Source organism: Halichoerus grypus, chromosome 8 (assembly GCF_964656455.1).
Source record: "Halichoerus grypus chromosome 8, mHalGry1.hap1.1, whole genome shotgun sequence".
In the NCBI taxonomy this organism is placed as follows: Eukaryota; Metazoa; Chordata; class Mammalia; order Carnivora; family Phocidae; genus Halichoerus; species Halichoerus grypus.
The window spans coordinates 60,560,749-60,581,193 of record NC_135719.1 but is presented as its reverse complement, the minus strand read 5'-3'; the positions used below and the strand labels follow the sequence as shown (position 1 = coordinate 60,581,193).

Genomic DNA, 20,445 nt, shown 5'->3' with positions numbered 1-20,445 from the left:
CATCACCAGGGAAATGCAAATCAAAACTACAATGAGAGGGGCGCCTGGGTGGCTCAGTCATTAAGCGTCTGCCTTCAGCTCAGTTCATGGTCCCAGGGTCCTGGGATCGAGCCCCACATCGGGCTCCCTGCTCAGCGGGAAGCCTGCTTCTTCCTCTCCCACTCTCCCTGCTTGTGTTCCCTCTCTCTCTGTCAAAATAAATAAATAAAATCTTTAAAAAAAAAAAAAAACTACAATGAGATATCACTGCACACCTGTCAGAATAGCTGAGATCAAAAACACAAGAAACAACAAGTGTTGGCAAGGATGTGGAGAAAAAAAGAACCCACATGCATTGCCGGTGGGAATGTAAACTCGTGCAGCCACTCTGGAAAACAGTATGGAAAAAGTTAAAATTAGAGTTCCCAGAAAACACTCTGGAAAAAGTTAAAAATAGAACTACCCTGTGATCCAGTAATCACACTACTGAGTATTTACCCAAAAAATGCAAAAACACTAATTCGAAGGGATACATGCACCCCTATATTTATTGCAGTATTATTTACAATAGCCAAACTATGGAAAAAGCCCAAGAAACAGACTCTTAACTATTAAGAACAAACTGATGTTACCAAAGTGGAGGTGGGTGGGGGGAAGGGTGAAACAGGTGATGGGGATTAAGGAGGGCATTGTGATGAGCACTGGGTGTTGTACGGACGTGCTGGACACTATACTGTACACCTGAAAGTAATCTAACACTGTATGGTAACTATACTAGAGTTAAAATAAAAAACTTAAAAAAACCATGTTCACTATAAGCTACAAACCAGAGAAATAAAGAAATATCTTTAAAGACTTTTTAAAAGCAAACAACAATAACAACAAAAGCAACAACAAAAAAGTTCTATGATGTTGACTGGTCTCGCTACTGGTCCTGTCGATTGCAGTCACAGGATTAAGGAATGCCTGCCAAGTTTCTCCACTGTAAAGATACCTATCTTTCCCTTCGTACTACTAAGTATTTTGTGGGGAGTTCTGTCTTTTCTAGCCCAATACACTAGTCATAATTATTATTGTTTTAATTAATGAAATTTTATCTATATTTGCATGTGCTTTCCTAGTTTATTGATCCACCATTCATTCTTTACTTTTAGATCTATCTTGGGTCACTTTCCTTCTGCCTAAACCACATCCTTTAACATTTCCATTGGTGAGGGCCTCTTGGTGACAAAATCTCCCAATTTCTATTTGTCTGAAAACACTTCTATTCTTCCCTCATTCTGGAAAGATCTTTTTATGGGATATACAATTCTAAGTTAATAGTTATTTACTCTAGAGCACTGAAGATAGTGTTTTCTGGCTTCTATTGTAGTTGAGAAGTGAGCTAACGGTTTAACTGTTATTTCTTCTAAAGTAGTATGTCTTGGGCGCCTGGGTGGCTCAGTTGGTTAAGCGACTGCCTTCGGCTCAGGTCATGATCCTGGAGTCCCTGGATCGAGTCCCGCATCGGGCTCCCTGCTCGGCGGGGAGTCTGCTTCTCCCTCTGACCCTCCCCCCTCTCATGTGCTTTCTCTCTCATTCTCTCCCTGTCAAATAAATAAATAAAAAAAAAATCTTTAAAAAAAAAAAAATAAAGTAGTATGTCTTCTCTCTCTGCCTGTTTTAAGAATTTTCTCTCTGCCTTTGCTATCATTATGGTGTGCCTTGGGTGGATTTCTTTTCATTTATTCTAATTAGGATTTTGTGGACTTTCCTAATCTGAGGTTTAGAGTCATTTTCACAATTTCTGAAATTTGTAATTATCTTTTCAAATGTTATGTCTGCCTCATTTTTTTTTTTCTCTAGGAATTCTCATTGGATTAAAATTAGATTTTATTACTCCAACCTTCACCTCTCCTATGTTCTAAGTGCTCCATCTCTGGGTCCTATCTTGCATTCTGGATAATTTCTTCACATCTCTCTTCTAGCTCATCTCTTCTCTCCCCAGTTGTGTCAAATTTGCTATTAATTTCTTTCAGCATCCTTAATAGGTTTGACTTTTATCTGTTGTTTTGCCTAGCTCCTCCTATTTTGTTTCTTTGTGGAAACTGTGATTTTTGACTGTGAGCCAGTATTTCTTGTAACTTTTCTCATGGGACTCTATTGAGACCTGGATCATCCAAAGTAGATTTACATTTGCTTCTGACAGGCATCTAAGGCACCACCAAACCAGGACCAATTTAAGCTAAGTTTTCTGTATTTAGCTTTCTGGGACCATCTAGGAACTACAAAATCAGTCTGGGAGTAACTGTGAGGGTCAGTTCATTGCCGTAAATTTTTAGGAACTATTTTGTCCTACACTTAGCACCAAGGCTTGCTCAAGCCAGATCAACTTTTCTTTGTACTCTTTGAGTAGGTGGTGGGCAAGTTTACTACTAGTTTCCCATCTAGGGTCTCAGCTTTAGGAAGGGATTCCCCTGTTTATATGAGTCCTGGGCTTTGTCTTTTGTCTAAGAAAACTAAAGTTCATAGTCACTGGGTTCAGTAAATGCCCTCAAGGTGAGCCCTAAATCCGGGGCTCTACTTCTGTCTCATAGCTCCTATTTTCACTTAGTTTCTGGCCTCTCAGTAGATTTTTCATATTTATTACTTTTTTAAAAAAATATAATTTATCATGGGGCATCTGGCTGGCTCAGTCAGTGGAACATGAGACTCTTGATCTTGGGAGTTGTGAGTTCAAGCCCCACGTTAGGTGTAGAGATTACTTAAAAATAAAATCTTTAAAACACACACACACACACACACACACACATACACACACACACACATACATATATATAAAATTTATCCAGTATGAAGATCAATCAGAGAACCTACTCGAAAATTGCTGGAAAAAAAAAGTCTCATTTTACAGGTGAGGAAAAAGAGGTTCAGAGAAGTGTAAGCAACCCACCAAAAAACGCAGGTTAAACAGTAAAGTAGGGATTGAATCCAGGCAGAGACACTGAAACATATATTTCAAAACTAACATCTCATTTATACAAATTTAAGTCATGAATTAATCTACATATAGATTTGCTAATATCAACTTGGGTATCTGAAGAGTGAAACAAACCTTAAGATTGTTTCCTATCACAATCTTGAGGAAGCAGGATGGAAAAAGAATTAATTATATTAAAATTTCCTCCATTCTAATAAAGTTAAAAAAATACCTAAAACTATATGCGTATGTGTGTGTGTGTGTGCGTGCGTGCAGGTGTTATACTTGATGGTGGTGATCAGCAAATACTGCAAATCATAAATGCCTAGTGAGGACAATCTGAGACTACCAGGCTTTGTTACATTTTAAACAAACATTTCCACATATGGAATTGGGTTTTAATTCTCAATGTGCAGTTATCACTATGTGTGAAAGAATATGCAAATCCTAGTGAAGACACTCAGCTCCCCAGCCATCTAGTTCCTCTTCTCAGGAGTAACCACTGCTAATAGTTGTTTCAATAACTTTTAAACTATATTACAACTCCACAGCTGAAGACACAGAGTTTTCAATTATTGGTATTTGTGCCATGGGCCAAATGAACCCTTGTCATTAGATGGCCCCAATCCAACTTTCACATCGAATTCTTCCCATCTCTGTTCATATGGACCAGACATGTATCCAAGTTCTCTCCTCTCCCTTAGCCCTAACACAGACAATCACTGTGCACCAGGGATTAGCATCCATATTTCCTACTTTCAGTTCCAGATTCTACTTGGGATAATTTATCTCTCTGATAATGATAGGAGAGACTTCAAATATACTGCTTCCATAAAGAATCAACAAAACTGAAACACAAATAACCTGCTATCACACTAAGCATATTCTGAACTTACAGGTATTGTACAGCTGTCTGAATCCCGAGATATAAATGCAACGTTGCCTAAGTGAAGGATGCCAGCAAGTATTCGGAAAATTCCCATCTGATAAGACTCACTAATTCCTGAAACAGAGGAAATGAACAAGTGATTATAAACCATTACAGCAGCCAATGTTAAGCCTATTTTTAACTCTTGAATATTGCCAGATGTGCAGATGGTAACATGTCATGGTTAACCACATCCTCATCTTGTTGCTATCAGCATGTAACACAGTGTAGCATCATGGTTGGGAGCATGGGCAGGACGGGCAGGACGTGGAGGGAGCGAGAACTGGGCTCAAGGGCTGGTGTTGCTCCTGACCTGCCATCTCACATGGGCACGGAACATCACCCCTCTATGTTTCTGTTTTCTTATTTGAGATACGGGAATAGTAGGGGCTATCTCAAAGGGCATCCATGAACATTAAATGAGAAAATGCATGTAGTCGTTTAGTATACTTAGCATGCACATGGTAAATGCTAAACAAATTATCATCATCATCATCACATCCTGGATTTAAGTATTTTACTAACATTATTACCTTTTCTATTTTCTCTACTCCAAATGCAAGTGGTAGCCCAATAAGGCTATTTTGTGTCAGATTATGTTAACTACCTCTTCTAACTACAGACCAAGGATAAGCTAAAGAGATCCCGAGATGGGAAGTGTTCAGGCTCATGTTGCACGCAGCTTGATGAGGGAACATCGAAATGCAACATTAAAGCAGCAACTGATGGATGAGGCAGGGTGAGAAAGCTGGGCAGCCTTGACGTTTTCTCAGATCTGGTTTCCTTTTTCAGTAAGGTAAGACTTTCCTGAATACTATATATAGTTATATAGAAGTAAAAATAGTAAGATTCTTTCCAAATATGTAATCATATACAGGGTAACTGAGAGTTGATCTTATAATAAATGTTTTTACTATCTCCTAATTATGGCTTTTACAAACTTGCAATTTTCTATTTACAAATAGATTTAGCCCTAGAAGTATAGCAGTATTTTTCAACTTTAATGTGCATACGAATCACCAATGGATCTTGTTAACATGCAGATTCTGATTCAGTAGGTCTGAGATGGGGCTTGAGTTTCTGAATTTTTGCAAGCTCCGCTACGGTCCTGGACCATACTCTGATTAGCAATGCTTTTAAATTAAATTAACTCACCTCATAGTACTCATCAAAATACCAACACATGATGTTATTTATTTATATTTTGAGGTTTTTTTATTTTATTTTATTTATTTATTTGACAGAGAGAGAGCACAAGCAGGGGGAGCAGCAGGCAGAGGGAGAAGCAGGCTCCCCGCTGAGCAGGGAGCCCGATGTGGGGCTCCATCCCAGGACCCTGGGATCATGACCTAAGCTGAAGGCAGATGCTTAACCAACTGAGCCACCCAGGCGTCCCTATATTTTGAGGTTTTTAAAATAAATAATTCACCACTAGAAGTTGTACATTGCAGTTCTAAAGATTAATTTACTTGCATGTAGACCCCATATTTTTTAAATCTCAGAAACAAGACAGTGACATCTGAGCCATTTTTAAAACAGTGGAATAATCTACATGCAATATAGTGTTTTGTCACTACAGCAGCTCAACCACATTTCCCAACCACAAAAGACAAAAAAAAAAAAAAGGGCGAAACAAACGAACAAAAACAAAGGCGAAAACCCTATAAAATGTGAGCTTGTTCAGGAACCCATTTCATTTAGCTTTAGGTTTCAGATTTTGTGAAAATTTAAACAAAGAATTAGTAGGTCCTACCTCCCCTAATGCCCTCAATTTGTTCTTTAAACAGCTTTATTGAAGGATAATTTGCATACCATAAAATTCACCTGTTTTAAGCATACAATTCAGTGATTAGTTGTACAACCATTACTACAATCAGATTTTAGAATAGTTCCCATCACCCCAAAAAGAAACCTTGTGCTCATTTGCTGCCCAAAGATGTTTTATAAGGAATGAATGTTAAATCTCCCAACAACACTCACCACGTAATACAAAGCTAAGCCAATATTCCAAACAAAGATTGCTTGAATCAGAGAACTACTGCTCCTAAGAGCTCAAAAATAAAATTGTTACCTAGCAGAGTGCAGGCCTGTCTGGTATGTGCCATCTCCTTGGTATCATCAACGCCTTCAATCACAGGACTGCCACCTTGGTTCGTGTAATGAAAGTTATTTGCATTTCCTGCAATTAACGAAAATAAAAGATTTGCAGTCCATGAAAAAGCCTTGACTCCTACCCTTATGTCCACTCTGAAGTAGACACAATGATAGCCCAGTTAACTGTATAGAGTCTGGAGTTCGACTGCCTGTGTACTCATCATTCATCTTAAACAGGTATCAACTCAAGGCCTATCCTGCTCCATTTATTATGCAGCTGTTCACCCCTTCCCCCTCCCCAGGTTATCGTGAAGCCAACTGCAGACTTCTTATCATTTTATTCATAAATATTTTAGTATAAGATAATCCTCTTTTTAATAAGTTTATGAACTCAGGAATTAATGGAAAACAATACCAAAACAATAAATCTAACACCATAGTCATACCTAATCGCAGCATTTTAAATTCAGGTAACTTTGCTGAAGCACAAAGCTGATAGAAGATATGATAGTTTCTCTCCTCTTCTGCCTTTGAAATAAGAAGAGTTTTCAATTATAGCATTTTAACCTAAAACTCAGAAAATTCAATCATAAAATAAATTTAAGATTTTTTATTATTATTATTCATTTGAGAGAGAGAGAGACAGAGAGAGCACAAGCAGGGGGAGAGGCAGAGGGAGAGGGAGAAGCGGACTCCCCGCTGAGCTGGGAGCCCCCCCGCCCCCGACACGGGGCTCAATCCCAGGACCTGAAGATCATGACCTGAGCTGAAGGCAGACGCTTAACCATCTGAGCCACCCAGGTGCCCCAAATTTTTTTAAGATTTATTTATTTGAGAGAGAGAAAAAGAGAGTGGGGGGAGGGGCAGAGGGAGAGAATCTCAAGCAGACTCCCCACTGAGCACAGACTAGGGGCTCCATCCCACAACCCGGAGATCATGACCTGAGCTGAAATCAAGCGTCAGATACAACCGACTGAGCCACCCAGGCGCCCCCGTAAAATAAAATTTTAATATTTAATTATCTCAGTGTAATAAGTTGTCCCTCCCTAAATTTCCTAATACAGGTTTATGATTATTAAATCTTATGATTTATTAGCTATGTGCATATATGTATGAATGTGTATCTGTTGGCCACATTCAACAAAAATTATCTGATAATGATGTTTTTTGAAGTAAAGAGCAGTTTGGTATATGCTATTGTCATAAGAGATCATTGCCTTTGGGGAAAACTAAAACCATGTTTTTGAAATATAGGTATCCCCTGCTTTTCTAAAGTTCGCACTACACCACTTCACTTTTGCAGAAGGCCTACATTACCATCTGTTTTGCTAACCAAGAGAAACCCAAAGAGGAGTTTTTACAGAAAAGCGAAAACTAGTGTCTAGCGGTTATTTTGCAGCGAGCCACTAAAGAGGCAGCACTCCCAGCAGCAACCGTGGGACCGCCAGGCTCCTTCCCCGGGAACTACACTCAGCATCTCAGCGTCAAGCTGCCATAGCTTTGAACTCTGTCTGTGAGCATCTGTGCTTTATCTCGATTTAGTTTGTGCATCTGTTAGCAAGATGTGTCCTAAGGTATCAGAAAAGCCTAAGAGAGGTTATTTTTGGGGTCTGGGGATGCTCAGAAATTTTTCCATATAAATTAATGGTAATTTTTTTCTTCATTTTACACCATTTCAGCTTACAACAGGTTTCATAGGACCAATCTACTTTTGGAAAAGGGGGTAAACCTGTACTCAATATTTTCTCACAGTACCCTTCAGGTTCATGGTCTTCCTAACACTTGAAATGAAAAAGGATATTCTAGCTTTGCCATATGTCAGACCAGATCACTACTGGTTGTTTGTAAGAAATCCACAAATGCACTACATCATCTATATCATTTTAGTTTATACATTTTAACATCAATAAAACATTTTACAAAATGTATAATTTTAATATATGTATATATATTATACATGTATAGTTTTAATATAATTTCTTAGTATTTCCTAACAGTCTTTTTTCCACATACATACTTTAAAAATTCAACTGTAATATTACTGTTCATACAAAACTGAATCCTTATACTCTACAATCATATCCTTGAATTCTGCAGTGTATCCAGCTGACTAAAGCATAGCGTGGCCTCAAGGTCAGGTTTGATGCCCAAAAGGGGCTTTTGTCTGGTAAAGGAGATTTTTTAACCTTCATTATTCTATCTAAACAATATCATATTCTAAGAGAGGAGCAGGAAGACAAGAGGACAAGGAACTAGGTTCAAACTCTTAACTCACTGAAAACATAACCCAATGTCTTCCCTATCAACTAGGAAATACGAGAGTTAAGAGTAAACTAATAACACCTCTTGGGGCGCCTGCGTGGCGCAGTCAGTTAGGCGTCTGACTCTTGGTTTCAGCTTAGGTCATGATCTCAGGGTCAGGGGATAGAGCCCCATGTCAGCTTGTGCTCAGCACTGAATCTGCTTGGGATTTTCTCTCTCCCTCTGACCCTCCCCCTGCTCAGGTGCACACTCTCTCTCTGAAATAAATAAAAAAATAAAATCTTGAAAAAAAAATAGTACCTCTTTTTAACTAAGCTTTTCCTACAACCATCTGCAGGAAAAAATCAAAACCATTAAACCTAAACCAGTGCCCACTCCCCCAGATTATTAGTCTAATGGGTATTGCCCTGCCTCTGACAGGTACCATTTTACAAATTTCAGCCCAAATGTGGTTTGTAGTAATACTGTCATAATATGCCCAAGAGTATCTGCAAATAAAATGCATACCAGCAAGCACGAGCTCTAGAATTATAGGGCAATCTAACACAAATACGTATGTGCACCTGCCCGGCTTACCTGGAATACCACTCTGGATTTCTCTAAAAGATAAGTTCTCATATTGGCACCAATGATTCGATATCTCTTATCAAAACCAATTTCAATATACTTCCCAAAACGGCTGCTATTATCATTCCTGGTTGTCTTAGCATTTCCAATGGACTAAGAAGGGGAAAAAATAGTATTTTAGAAGTACAGTTCATGACATGACATTTACAGAGTCTGTTCAGGGAAAGAAAGGACAGAGTGTAACACAACACTTTAAAACTGATCTTTTAAGAACTGAACCAATCCTCCCCCTGCAGGCACCAGTGTATGCTTTGCCCAAAGCACAACCACACAGATACCAACTAATAGTCCAGATCTGCCCTCTTACTCTCACACAAATTATCTTCAGAAACAGCAAACCTGAGCGCAGTGGCTGGGAGGTTTTCACACCGTTTGTGGTATCAGAACACACTCATGCAGGTCAACAAAGAAAGAAATGGATGGGGCTGGGGGCTGCCAAAGCCCAAGCCCTCTTAGTTACACACTAGGGTTTGCATTTCCTGAAAATTTAGTCTGTTTTATGTAAATAAGCTGTTTAAGACAAATTAATATTTTCAAGGAAACGTTGCTCTGGTGTTGAGACTCTTTAGCTAGAAGTTTCTATCCTCTTATCCTGTGACAACAAAGGCCCAGTTGGACTGGTTATTAGCAGAATCTTAGGAATCACCCATTCAATTCAAAGCCATTTTCAGAAACCAGACACAGTAAAATTTGCCCTTGGGTTTTGATAGCTGTATCTAACTTGTAAAACATCTGCCATAGAATTCAGAGAATGTAACTTTCTGCTAAATTTTTTAAATAATTTTAAAAATTAAGATAATGTATGTATTACTTTCTGACTTAGGTAACATGCTTCTAGAAATTTTTCTTCCAAGGCAAAGCAAAAAACATGGTGTAGTTAGAGAAGCAAGTGTTCACATAATGCATGCATTAAATGTTTAATAAAATATTTTATATAAGATTACTATAATTTACTTGTGCAAAGCCTGAGATGATCAGGATTAGTAGATTGAAACCACAGCAGAGAGAAAGACATGAAAATGCTCTGGAGTGTTAAAAAAGCAATACAAATATAAGTGATGAAAACAGTAATTACACAGCCACAAAAAAATCAACACATCAGATTCTCTGATCAATCAAAGAAAGCACATTTCACTCTCTGAAATACGGGGCCGGTACTGTCCTATTTTGCTCTGGCAATGAGAACACTGTTATATTTCAGATTAACATTTTAAATGGAAAGAATGACAGAAAGCTGTCTTCCCAGCAAAGTAAGAGTGATCTAGTGTAGCCTAGGACAATTTAACAATGCATTTACTTAGATATTCCCCTTTTTGATATGACAAAAAGTACAACAAAAAGTCTCCACATATTCTAATTATTTTTATTTTGTTTACAAAAGGAAATTAATGATAAATGCAGGATTTTCTTTCAACACAGATTATTCCATCAAAGAGCAGATGAAGAAGACGTAGTAATTGCGGCAGCGGCAGTAATAGTCACCAAGGGTTTACCAGGCACCGTCCCAAGCACCTTCCTGCCAGCAACTAAGCAAGCTTCTCCTCCCTCCCTGACCCCATCCCACCTTCCATATGCCATCTCCCTCCTATCAACTCAGAGTGTGAATCCGAGTGGCTGAGCTGCCCAAACAACACGACACCCTGTGAGAAGCAGCGGTGAGTAGGCCAGGGTTGAAACAGACCCCTCCCCTCTGCCTTTGAGTAAAACGTATTTAAACATAGAGCAAAGAATGGTAGAAGGAGTGAATGAAAGAGAAGTCTGAAGACCTGGGTATCAGACTAGGCCCTCCTACCAACTTGCCAACATTTAATCCTCTGAGGAGCAGTAGTGTCTCCAAGGGTAAACTGACTAGGATAGATGAGCTCTGGGGTCCTTTACAAAACTAGAATTATATGATTACAAGCCTTGAACTTGATAAGGAAAGAAGGCTCTATATATCTATAAACAATACCTTTTGTCCATTCCACCTAATTCCTCCCTCTCCCTTATAATTACAGTATTTACAACAGGCTCCCTTGATGCTATTTTCATTTCAATTAGCAAGAAATTGTTAATGAAAAAAAGGTTTGTGGTCTTGATTTTACTATTGATTTCAGTGAAGTGTTGAGCGACTTCTTCTTCTTTACTAAAAGGAGATGAAAATCTTTAACTATGGTTATTAATGTTGTAAAAGAACTATTAAGACCCACTATGACCACAAGAATCTTTCCCTGTCCCCATCTTAGGATGAAAATTTCCTGGAGGAAAAGGAGAAAAAGAAAACATGATAAAATGAGCAAAAAAGAATCATTTATCTGTGCATCATTCATATTTTGCAAAAGGAGCTTATGCTGAGGATGAGGAACTTGCTTTCTAAAGGATCGTGTGCAAATCCCAATAGGCACTAGGCTGTGATGTTAACTGTGTAGGATGCTCATTACCCAAGGAGGAGTTTCAGATCATGGAGACCCAGACATGCCATTCTTGACATCACAGTAAAGGACTCTGATACAGAAACACAGTCTTGAGACAGGTTTAAAGTTACAAACCTTCTAGGCCGCATACTCAGTATTTCATCTATGTCTTCTTCCTATAACTGCAAACCCTTTGTCACCTCTCTTTAGTCCCAGATTCCATTTTGATCTTTCAAATTGAGATGCCCTCATTTGTAGTCATTGAAAATTAGTTCTCTCTTTGCCAAATTTTCTTAATCCAAATTCCTATAGAAAAACTACATAAGAGGGTGCCTGGGTGGCTCAGTTGGTTAAGCGACTGCCTTCGGCTCAGGTCATGATCCTGGAGTCCCGGGATCAAGTCCTGAATCAGGCTCCCTGCTCAGCTGGGGGTCTGCTTCTCCCTCTGACCCTCTTCCCTCTCGTGCTCTCTGTCTCTCATTCTCTCTCTCAAATAAATAAATAAATAAATCTTTAGAAAAGAAAAAGAAAAACTACATAACAATATAGAAGGGAATAGCTAAGCATAACTGATGCCTTTATCTTTTTTTGTTCATCCCAGCAAATAAAATAAATTCCTTATAACTACGTATTAAAAACTAAGGTCTATGGGGGCGCCTGGGTGGCTCAGTTTTAAGTGTCTGCCTTCAGCTCAGGTCATGATCCCAGTCCTGGGATCGAGCCCCGCATCAGGCTCCCTGCTCAGCAGGAAGCCTTCTTCTCCCTCTCCTACTCCCCCTGCTTGTGTTCCCTCTCTCGCTGTCTCTCTCTCTCTCTAATAAATAAATAAAATCTTTAAAAAAAAATTAAAAAAACAAACAAACTAGGATCTATGGCCATTTTAATCTTTCCTACTAACACAATGCAAATCTGTATTGTAGAAAAAACAATGTAGCATTTTTTGAATGCTAATATAGAAGGTCATAAAATATTCTAGACATATTCTAGAAGGTTCACTCCAGACTTACATTATTATATGGTCCAGCCTAGAAGAGCTGGGATTCCCTGATGCCATCAAAATCTAGACTGGGATATTCTAACATTAGGGACTAAGAATGAATTAAACTACTGCCAAATATACAGAATTTGTTGTTGTGACCAAAAATAGTCAAACTAATGGTAGGAAGCAAAGCAAAGCCCTGTTTGTTTTCTGACCCAAAACCAAAAACTGGCTCTACGGATTGTATCTCCCCAATATTAACAATGGCATCCCGCACTGTATCTGTAGCTTAAATTCTTTCAAAATCTTAACACTTGCTTAAAATCTTTACTAGTCTTTTTGGCACACACCTCTGTTCCCCCCGGCGCCCCATCTGTGCTACTTCAGAAAACTCCTCCAGTTCTCTCTGCACAGTGCACCTGGCCCAGGCAGCCCTGTAACTCCCCCAGCACATCCTGTCCTCTTGGTCCCAAGGACAGAGGTCCTCCCGCTCTGGAGGGCAGCCCTGCAGGCCAGGGGGCACAACATTCTGTTCTCAAGTGTCACACACGGCACTGCAAACCAGGCACAATTACCTCTGGACTGATTATTGCAAAAACCACTTGTACCACAGGTGCACCAGGCCAGTTCTAAACTCCGTCTGTGTTTGGGTGACAAATAAGGCTTGACAAAGGAAAAGAAACAGGAATAAAAAATGCTGACTCAAATTTTTAATAAGAAAGGCTTGTTTCTCCCTGTCCAAAATAATTTCTATTAGTAATGAGAATTACTTTTTTCCATTTAATGGGACTACTTAGAAAAATGTGACTTTCCTAAAATCATTTTAATAGGTAATTCTCTAGTTACAAATTCTGAAATACTCAAATTCTCACACAAACAGGTCCACTTTCTTTGCCATGAGCATTTCTGCTTTGTATACTATTTTACTTTTGAAAGGACATCCTTTTGTAGTTCTTCCTTTCTCAGGAATTTATAGCTACCGAATTTCTTTCTCTAACCTAAAGCTGTGTGATGTGCTTCACAGAAACAAGAAGAAAAGTGTTTACAAGATCATGATTTAAGCCTATAGTTCAAATCTGGAAAAAAAAAAAAAGAAACTTACAGCTAAACTTTCTATACTAAGTATAGAAAATGAAATGTGGGCAAAGGAATGATAAAATTCATCATACTTGGGTATAGTGAATCCCTATGAACTCAGAAATGGGGGGAAATGAGGAACATACTTCTAGTACAAGGAACAATAGATATGAGTTGATTAACTAGGAGAATAGAGATTTAGAAAATGAGGTACCACTGTCAGTTATTTAGAGGCAACAGCTCAATGGTAGATTAAAAATGCAGGATTACGGAATAAAGTAGATACTTCTCAAATCGCTTTACTCAAATGGCTACCTTACTAACTTTTTACTTTTCGTAGATCTCTTCTTACTAATACGTGGAAAAGTATTTTCTTACTTTTAGCGGCTGGGAGAGCCCAGACTTTCTGACATGTGCTGTTTCAGTAAGTTTTTGAGCAGGTTTCTTAAGAGAATATAGTAAGAAGGCCAAGGCGGCTCCTATCTTACCTCCATGATGGGGTTGGAGGCCAAGACCTTTTCCTCAACATTGGCTTCACTGGCAGAACCACTCACAGTTGCAAAGTATCGCATGGCATACTTAGCTGAGACTGTTTTTCCTGCCCCAGACTCTCCACTTACGATGATGGACTGATTTCGTTCATCTCTGTAAAACAAAGAAGAGTAACTAACAGTGCTGCCCACTCCTGAATGTGACAACCATTCTTTCTTCTGTGTTCTCATCAGTGAGCCATGGTGAATTTCTTCTGGTTCATACATGCAGCAATGTGGGAAGGAACATAAGAATGATATTTCCTATAAAAATAACTACTTACAAACTAGCAATGAACAGAGAGGGAGAAGATGATATCAAGCATCAAATTAGACAGCGTCACATCTAAGGATGAATCTGTAATAGAGGGTCTCTGAATTTTTTTGTGTACAGATCTCGAACACATTATTTAATTTCTAGATAATAATTCTGGTATATTACAGTGCTGCTGTCAACCACCTCAGAAGAGAAAGCAGCCACAGCAAGGGAATTTGAAAGAAAATCCTATTTAATTAAAATTAGAAATTGTCAGGGCGCCTGGGTGGCTCAGTCGTTGGGCAACTGCCTTTGGCTCAGGTCATGATCCCAGGGTCCTGGGATCGAGCCCCGCATTGGGCTCCCGGCTCGGCGGGAAGCCTGCTTCTCCCTCTCCCACTACCCCCTGCATGTGTTCCCTCTCTCGCTGTGTTTCTCTCTGTCAAATAAATAAATAAAATCTTAAAAAAAGAAAATTAGAAGTTAAAAGTCCAAAAAGTCATGTCTTCCACAAACTGAAAGATAACTGAAGGTATCCTCCTTAGCGGAGAAGAAATAGGTCATTTACTTGTTGGCTGACGTATTCAAATATGTCAGAACTCAAAGACTATCTACTATTCCATCTCTAATTCATTCACACAATGACTCAAAAACTCTAAATGATACACCTGTTCACAAGATTATCATTTCTTTGAGGATTAAGACCGAAATCATGTTTATCTTTAATATCCAGCACCTAGTGCAGAGCCTGACACATCACAAATGCTCAATAAATGTGTATTGCTTACAAGTAAACAGAACTTCAATGAGCAACCTAGCCTAAGAATAAATCTGCTTTTTTTTAAAAGATTTTATTTACTTATTTGAGAGAGAGAGATCACTAGAGAGACAGAGCAAGCACAAGTGGGGGGGCAGAGGGAGAGGGAGAAGCAGGCTCCCCGCTTGAAAAATACAGTGGGAGTAGAGCAACCTGTTCTGACACTCTGACTCTCATATTGTGGGGAAAATCAGGAGGACCTGGGTGACACACTAAAGAATGTTTAAATTTTATAGTACAAGCTTGCACGTAATCCTTGTTTTTATGAAACATCATTGAGTCTCATACTCACCATCTCATTTTCTTTTTATTTGAATTTCTAGACAGAACTGGACACACCCATTGCCTCTGTTCATTCATAGCTGACTAAAACATAAATCATCTAATAAAACAGTTCTCATTGTGGTGCCAGTGTCCTTTCTTTTAGTCGTTTAAAATGTCCTCAGAATTCACCTTTTTCTATACATTCATTAATCAAGGTACAGTACCAACAGTTTTTGGGTTGTCTTCTACAATATGATTAGAAAAATGATCTCTTCCCAATTCCTGCATGATCAGTTGTCACCACCCCTGTGTGACAGCAGTCCTTCCAACAGCAAACGAGGTGGGGAGGCTTCCACTAGTCTGGTGAAAATATTAATGGGAACTGCTATTTAAACTGTACTGTATTTGAAAGGTTATTTCAAGTCTTCATATCAAAATGTTGTATCAAAAAGTCTAAAAATTCATATAGCTCTTTCCTATAATATAGGGAAGAAGAAAAATATTAAAGGCAATAAGATCAAGGCTTGTTCAAATGAATCAGAAATTTGTACAACTATGTACATATGTACACTGACATCAAGCACATGCCATATACATTTTCTTTTCCAGGATTTAGGATCCTGGATCCATACGATCAATGGTTTTTAAATTTTTTAAAGGACTTTATTATTCTTTTTATTATTCTTATTATTCTGACTTTTTGGCAGAGTCTTCCCTTTTTTCCCAAGCTTAGTAGACCATTCCAATATATAAATAAGCACCACTCTTCCATCATATAAAAGCTCCTCTGAATCAAGGCTTTAATCCTAGATTTGTCATTTACCAGCTACACAGCTTTGAGCAATTGCAAGACCTCTCTGGTTCACAGCTTTTTCATCCTTAAGATTAAATAGTACCCAAAGTCCTTCTGAAATTCTAAAGTACTATAATCTAAAAGTCTAACTCTGGAGTTGTTTTTCAGATATTGGATGAACTATAACTTGCAATCTAAGCCAGGGTAAACTCTTGGGACCAAAGACAATTGGAAAAGGATAGGCCTACAGATACTCAGATGGTCTTGAGTGGCCATATTTAAAATGGGGAACATTTCTTCTCTGGAGGACCCCTAAATTTGAGATGACCAAAATCAATAAAGGGCTACGAAGAGTAAAAATGTAAAATAATCAATTCACCTGCTTTTAAATTAAATGCAGGAAGTATTAAAGTACCTTTATAAAATAGGTACAATAAAGTCTTTAAAATGTTTTTCAGTTCTATGTGGCTATAGGAAGAAATGCCAAAAAGAGAAAATAAGAGCAGAGATAGGTAGAAATGGGAAGCCAAGCAAAGACAGAGACAAGAGAAGGGTAACAGATAATAAAGACACACAAAAGGAAAAACAAGAAGGGTATGATAGAGATGAGGAGAAAACAGACAAAAACATCAGGGATAAAAATTTTATGGTTCACACTTGCTTATCCCATACACAAAAATAAACCCAAAATGGATTAAAGAACTAAATGTGAGACCTGAAACCATAAAATTCCTAGAAGAAAACATAGGCAATAATCCCTTTGACATCAGCCGTAAAAACATTTTTCTAGATATGTCTCCTTTGGCAGGGGAAACAAAAGCAAAATTAAACTATTTTTATTTATCAAAATAAAAAGCTTTTACACAACAAAACAAAAAAGACAACCAACTGAATGAAGTGATTTGCAAATGATATATCCAATAAGGAGTTAATATCGAAACTATTTAAAGAACTTACACAACTCAACACCAAAGAACCCCAAATAATCCAATTTAAAAATGGGCAGAATCCATGAATAGACATTTTTTCAAAGAAGATATTCAGATGGTCAACAGACACATGAAAAAAAGATGCTTATCATCACTCATGATCAGGGAAATGTAAATCAAAACTATAATGAGGCATCATCTCATACCTGTCAGAATGGCTAAAATCAAAACCACAAGAAATAAGTGTTGGCAAGGATGTGGAGGAAAAGGAACACTTGTGCACTGTTAGTGTGAATCCAAGCTGGTGCAGCCACTGTGGAAAACAGTATGGAGGTTCCTCAAAAAGTTAAAAATAGAATTACCCTATGATCCAGTAATTCCACTACTGGGTATTTAGCCAAAGAAAATGAAAACACTAATTTGAAGAGAAAGAGAGAGAGAGGGAGAGAGGGAGATTCACTCCTATGTTTACTGTAGCATTATTTACAATAGCCAAGATATGGAAGCAACCCAAATGTCCATCCACAGATGAATGAATAAAGATGTGGTATATATACACAATGGAATGTTACTCAGCCATAAAAAAGAATGAGATCTTGCCATTTGTAACAACATGGATGGACCTAGAAGGCATAATGCTAAGTGAAATAAGTCAATCAGAGAAAGACAAATACCATGATTTCATTCACAGGTGCAATTTAAGAAACAAAATAAATGAACAAAGGAAAAAGACAAACAGAAAAACAGACTTTTTTTTCAAGATTTTATTTATTTATTTGACAGAGACACAGCGAGAGAGGGAACACAAGTAGGGGGAGTGGGAGAGGGAGAAGCAGGCTTCCCGCTGAGTGGGGAGGCCAATGCAGGGCTCAATCCCAGGACCCCCGGATCATGACCCGAGCCGAAGGCAGACGCTTAACGACTGAGCCACCCAGGCCCCCAGACTTTTAAATACAGAGAACAAACTGGTGGTTACCAAGGGGGAAGTGGGTGGGGGGATGGATGAAATAAGTGAAGGGGATTAAGAGTACACTTATCATGATGAGCAATGAGTAATGTATAGAATTGTTGAGTCATTTTATTGTAAACCTAAAACTAATCTAACACTGTATGTTAATTATACTTGAAATAAAAAAATAAAAAATTTTTAAAATTTTATGGTTCAAGGCGAATACCGGAGTCTACCCTCTTCTATTCATTGGAGCTGTGAGCTTTATATGGTTACATATATATAAATAATAATTTATTGTTCTTTGAAATTTTGCTTATCTGATCAGCCAGTATTTATAACCTTTCAAGTGTTCTTGTCCGTACATTACAAGAAAGTTTTTTCTATTTTGGGGATGTAGATATCACTTCAAAAGCCTGATAAAACCACGTTAAAGAACAGAAATTCTCCACTCTTCATCAAGGACAGATCAATCTGGACAGTCTTAAGGACGCACGAAACAAAGATTTATGATTTCTGGTTTGGCCAATTCTCTCAAGGACCTCTACAGTAATCCTAAATACCTGGGTACTGGGTGCCTTTGGAGGTAAGCTCTTCTGACCTGTTTTATCAATGTTGATTCCAGAGGCTCTAATATGAACTAAAAGCCTCACCTAAAAATACTGCTTCGTTCATTTATTCAACAAACATGTAATGAGCAGTCACAATGTGCCAATCATTTTATGCAGATAAAAGACTCTGGGGTCATAGCCTATTGAGAGAGATTCCAAGTATAGTTAAAATGGAGTGAAGTGATTGCTTCACTCCATTTTAAAAAGGAGGTCTACCCAGGATACTACCCAGGATGGAATTGGTAGGATACGTGAGAAGGGGATGTCAGGAAATGCTTTCTTGAAAAGGTGATGCTTTCATTGACTTTTACATGATGATTAGGCGAAAACTAGATGTATGGGAAGAATGCAATGGGAATGAAACTATGTAGAGGTGCCTGAAACCTCAGGAAAAGGTTTCAAGAACAGAATATTAAAGAACAGAATATCCACTCTGGGTTGATGAAAGACAGGAGTTACACTTTAGTCCATTTTCCTTCTTTGGTCCTCAGTACTTCTATCTATTCAGTCTATCTGTATCTATTTGGTCTGTCCAGCCCTTTCTTGTATCTACTCAGTTTTCACTTTGCATCAGGTATATTCTTTTATAGATTTTCCTTCTGAACTGTACCCTTTAAAAAATGTAATCTTGGGGCACCTGGGTGGCTCAGTCAGTGAAGCGCCTGCCTTTAGCTCAGGTCATGATCCCAGGATCCTGGGATCGAGCCCTGCATTGGGCTCCCTGCTCAGTGGGGAGCCTGCTTCTCCCTCTGCCGCTCCCCCTGCTTATGCTCTTTCTCTCTGTCAAATAAATAAATAAAATCTTAAAAAAAGTAAAAAATAAAAAAATTAAAAATGTAATCTCTCTAGTTCATCATGGTCATACTGAATACTATTCATATCTTCTAAGACCATCAACTTATTCTCTGCAAATTTAATGAGCATACTTTTCATTCACATCCTGATCATTCATGACTAAACTAAGTAAAGCCAACCTCAGACCTGATTCATGTGGAACACAATTTAATCTTTCCACCCATGTTGATATTGACTCTCTGATAACCACTGGGTGTTGCCGTTTACCTTGGTTAAGTGTACAAGCACCTACATCTAATTTTTAGCTTATAAGTGAACATGTTTGCATGAAACAAAATCTAGAGTTTTACTTTTTTGCAGGCAATCAACCTAATTGTTTCTCCCTTGTTAAAAAGAGAAAATATTAAGTTCATGTGATATAAGGCTTTCTTCCAGAGCCTTGTTTTTACTGTGATGACTTAAAGATGTGGCTTCACTTGAGACTCTAATCCCTATCTCTCTTGTTAAGAGGTGTTAAGTTTTTCTACACCATTATCACTCATCAAAATCAGCTGCTATGCTCTGTGTTTTCATGATTTCTGCTTTTGATCAATCTCAAGATATTTTTTTAGTTTTTATTTTAATTTCAGTTAGTTAACACAGTGTTATATTAGTTTCAGGTGTATGATAGAGTGATTCAACAATTCCATACATCACCTGGTGCTCATCACAAGTGCACTCCTTCATCCCCAGCACCTATTTCACCCAACCCCCCCACCCACCTCCCCTCTGGTAACCATCCATTTGTTCTCTATAGTTAAAGAGTCTGTTTCTTGCTTTGTCTGTCTGTCTCTCTCTTATTTTTTTCCCTTTGCCTGTTTGTTTTGTTTCTTAAATTCCACATATGAGTGAAAGCATATGGCAATTGTCTTTCTCTGGTTTATTTCGCTTAGCATTAGACTCTCTAGCTCCATCCATTCAAGAAGAAAAGATTTAAATTCTAAAGTTGACATTAGACAATTAGTTCACAATGACAATATTTAGTATTTTTTTGAAGTTAAATATTTCCTATTAAAAAATGTGCAGGCAGACTGGTGAAAGCTGTGCTTTAGAGAGGCAGAGAGACTATTCAGGAAATGAAAAGAAGTGTTCCCTAGAGATACATGCTAAGGTCATTCAGTTCCTACTGAGGAACCATTCACATGACTATAAGATCCTCTCAGG

At 38.2% G+C, this 20,445-nt stretch overlaps 1 protein-coding gene across 5 annotated transcripts in view; it reads right to left on the bottom strand.

Annotated features, from left to right (window-relative positions):
* The window catches only part of MYO5A (myosin VA), a 196,112-nt gene that overhangs the window by 95,008 nt on the left and 80,659 nt on the right, over positions 1 to 20,445 (bottom strand). For all 5 annotated transcript variants that reach the window (XM_078079330.1, XM_078079332.1, XM_078079333.1 and 2 more), the window contains exons 5-9: positions 13,787 to 13,943; positions 8,799 to 8,942; positions 6,407 to 6,488; positions 5,938 to 6,045; positions 3,835 to 3,941 (exon numbers count right to left, since the gene is read on the bottom strand). In XM_078079330.1, coding sequence (XP_077935456.1) covers positions 3,835 to 3,941; positions 5,938 to 6,045; positions 6,407 to 6,488; positions 8,799 to 8,942; positions 13,787 to 13,943 — 598 coding nt within the window. The remainder of the gene's footprint in view (positions 1 to 3,834; positions 3,942 to 5,937; positions 6,046 to 6,406; positions 6,489 to 8,798; positions 8,943 to 13,786; positions 13,944 to 20,445) is intronic.